The sequence below is a fragment of the Myodes glareolus genome, chromosome 3 (genome assembly GCF_982192425.1).
Source record: "Myodes glareolus chromosome 3, mMyoGla1.1, whole genome shotgun sequence".
Classification (NCBI taxonomy): Eukaryota; Metazoa; Chordata; class Mammalia; order Rodentia; family Cricetidae; genus Myodes; species Myodes glareolus.
In genome coordinates, this window is record NC_142028.1 from 34,709,912 (window position 1) to 34,711,690 (window position 1,779).

Here is a 1,779-nt window from a genome sequence, read left to right on the forward strand (position 1 = left end):
AAGAGCATTTTCATACAGCCAAGCTCAGGGCCTGCCTTTTCTGTCCTCTTATAAGGTTTTGTTTCTCTGACAACAAAGTACTGTATCACCTTGGGTCCAGGGCCAGACACCCCATTTCTCAGGCTCAGAGTTGTGTGAGCTCACAGTCAACCACACTTTCCATTAATCAGTGTCAGGTCACCAGAACTCTGAAGTCATCAACACATTGCACTTGGTGGATAAGGTTAGCTTACTTACCTTCAGTGCACAAACAAGTTTATTAAGTGCCCACCGGAAACCAACCCACAATGAAATTCCAGTTCCAAGAGAAGAGCTTCAAGGATCACATTTTAATTTTTGAGAAAAGGGAAAAGTTTCCTGAGAGCTGCTTTGACCTCCTTGTTTCTCAAAGTATAGATCAGAGGGTTGAGTGTAGGACTCAACATGGTGTACAAAACACCAGCCAATTTGCTCTTCTCTGGGTTGTAGCTAGAGACAGGGCTTATGTAGGCATAGAAGACAGCGGTGTAATACATGCACACCACAATGAGATGCGAAGAGCAGGTTGAGAAGGCTTTCTTCTTCCCTTCTGAAGTCCGCATCTTCAGGATGCTGGAAATGATGAAGCCGTAGGACACAATGGTCATCAGGAAGTTCAGTATGCCGTAAAAAGCGTCAGCCAAGACAATCATGACACTGTTCACGTAGGTGGAGCTGCAGGAGAGAAGGAGTAGAGGTGGTACCTCACAGAAGAAATGTGTGATGACGTTGGGGCCACAGAAATTCAAGCGTGTCATCAGGCCGGTGTGAATAGCGGTGTTGACAGCACAGAGCGCCCACACCCCAGCAGCCAACACACTGCAAAAGGCTTTGCTCATCATGGTGCCATAATGCAGAGGATGGCAGATGGCTGCATAGCGGTCATAGGCCATGACCGTGAGGAGTAGCAACTCCGAGGATGCAGACCACGTGAGGAAATAGAGCTGGGCCATGCAGCCACCATAGGAGATGGGGTTCCTCTCTGAAACCAGCCCCTTTAGAGCCTTAGGCATGATGGAGGAGGTACAGATGATATCCATGTTAGCCAAATTGAACAAAAAAAAGTACATGGGAGTGTGGAGCCCAGGGTTGCAGGTGATGGCCAAGATGATAAGAACATTACCTATGACAGCCACAGAATAGAGGGAGAGAAAACAGATAAACAAGAGCAGCCAGTACTGCGGGTGCTCAGAGAAGCCCTGGAGGATGAACTCTGTCACCAGTGTCTGGTTTCTCATTGTCCTTGACTGAAGAGGATATCAGAGACTCTCAGGTGATTATCAACCCATGGTTTCATAAGATTTCAGGGCTAGAAAAAGAGGTGAAAAGCTTCTTAAGAAAGGTCTTGCTGAGTATCATTCATTCCTGACACCATGGAATGACAGCATTATTGCAATACTCTTAAGTCAAACACCCTACTGCTACATAAACAGAGAATGTGATCATTTGGTTTATAAAAGATAAGTGCAAGTCATCAATTAAAATCATTAATTCTTAATCAACCTCAATCAAAGAGAAGCACATTAAATCATAGATCTTCTCTGTCATCCACAACTTGACCAATTTAGGAAGCTGACTGACTTAGTATTCATATGACCTCAAAAAACAGGGAGGATTTGGATTGAAGAATAGTGTTCAAAGTTGTCTTCTGGTCGTCTTAAGTATTTGGACACAGTAATATGAGTATCTGCACACACAAATGCACCAGAACACATAAGAAACACACGTACACACACACACACACACACAGAGAGAGAGAGA

The 1,779-nt window shown here is 44.6% G+C and overlaps 1 protein-coding gene across 1 annotated transcript; it reads right to left on the reverse strand.

Moving 5' to 3' along the window:
• Positions 1-329: 329 nt before the first annotated feature.
• Or13a1 (olfactory receptor family 13 subfamily A member 1) lies at positions 330-1,315 on the reverse strand. The gene has a single exon (XM_048444014.3). It carries the CDS (start codon positions 1,254-1,256, stop codon positions 330-332), a length of 927 nt encoding a protein of 308 aa, XP_048299971.3. The 5' UTR covers positions 1,257-1,315.
• Positions 1,316-1,779: the final 464 nt, after the last annotated feature.

Excerpts from the sequence above, each read along its gene's own strand:
- Or13a1 (XM_048444014.3), bottom strand. The coding sequence starts at position 1,256 with ATGAGAAACCAGACACTGGTGACAGAGTTCATCCTCCAGGGCTTCTCT.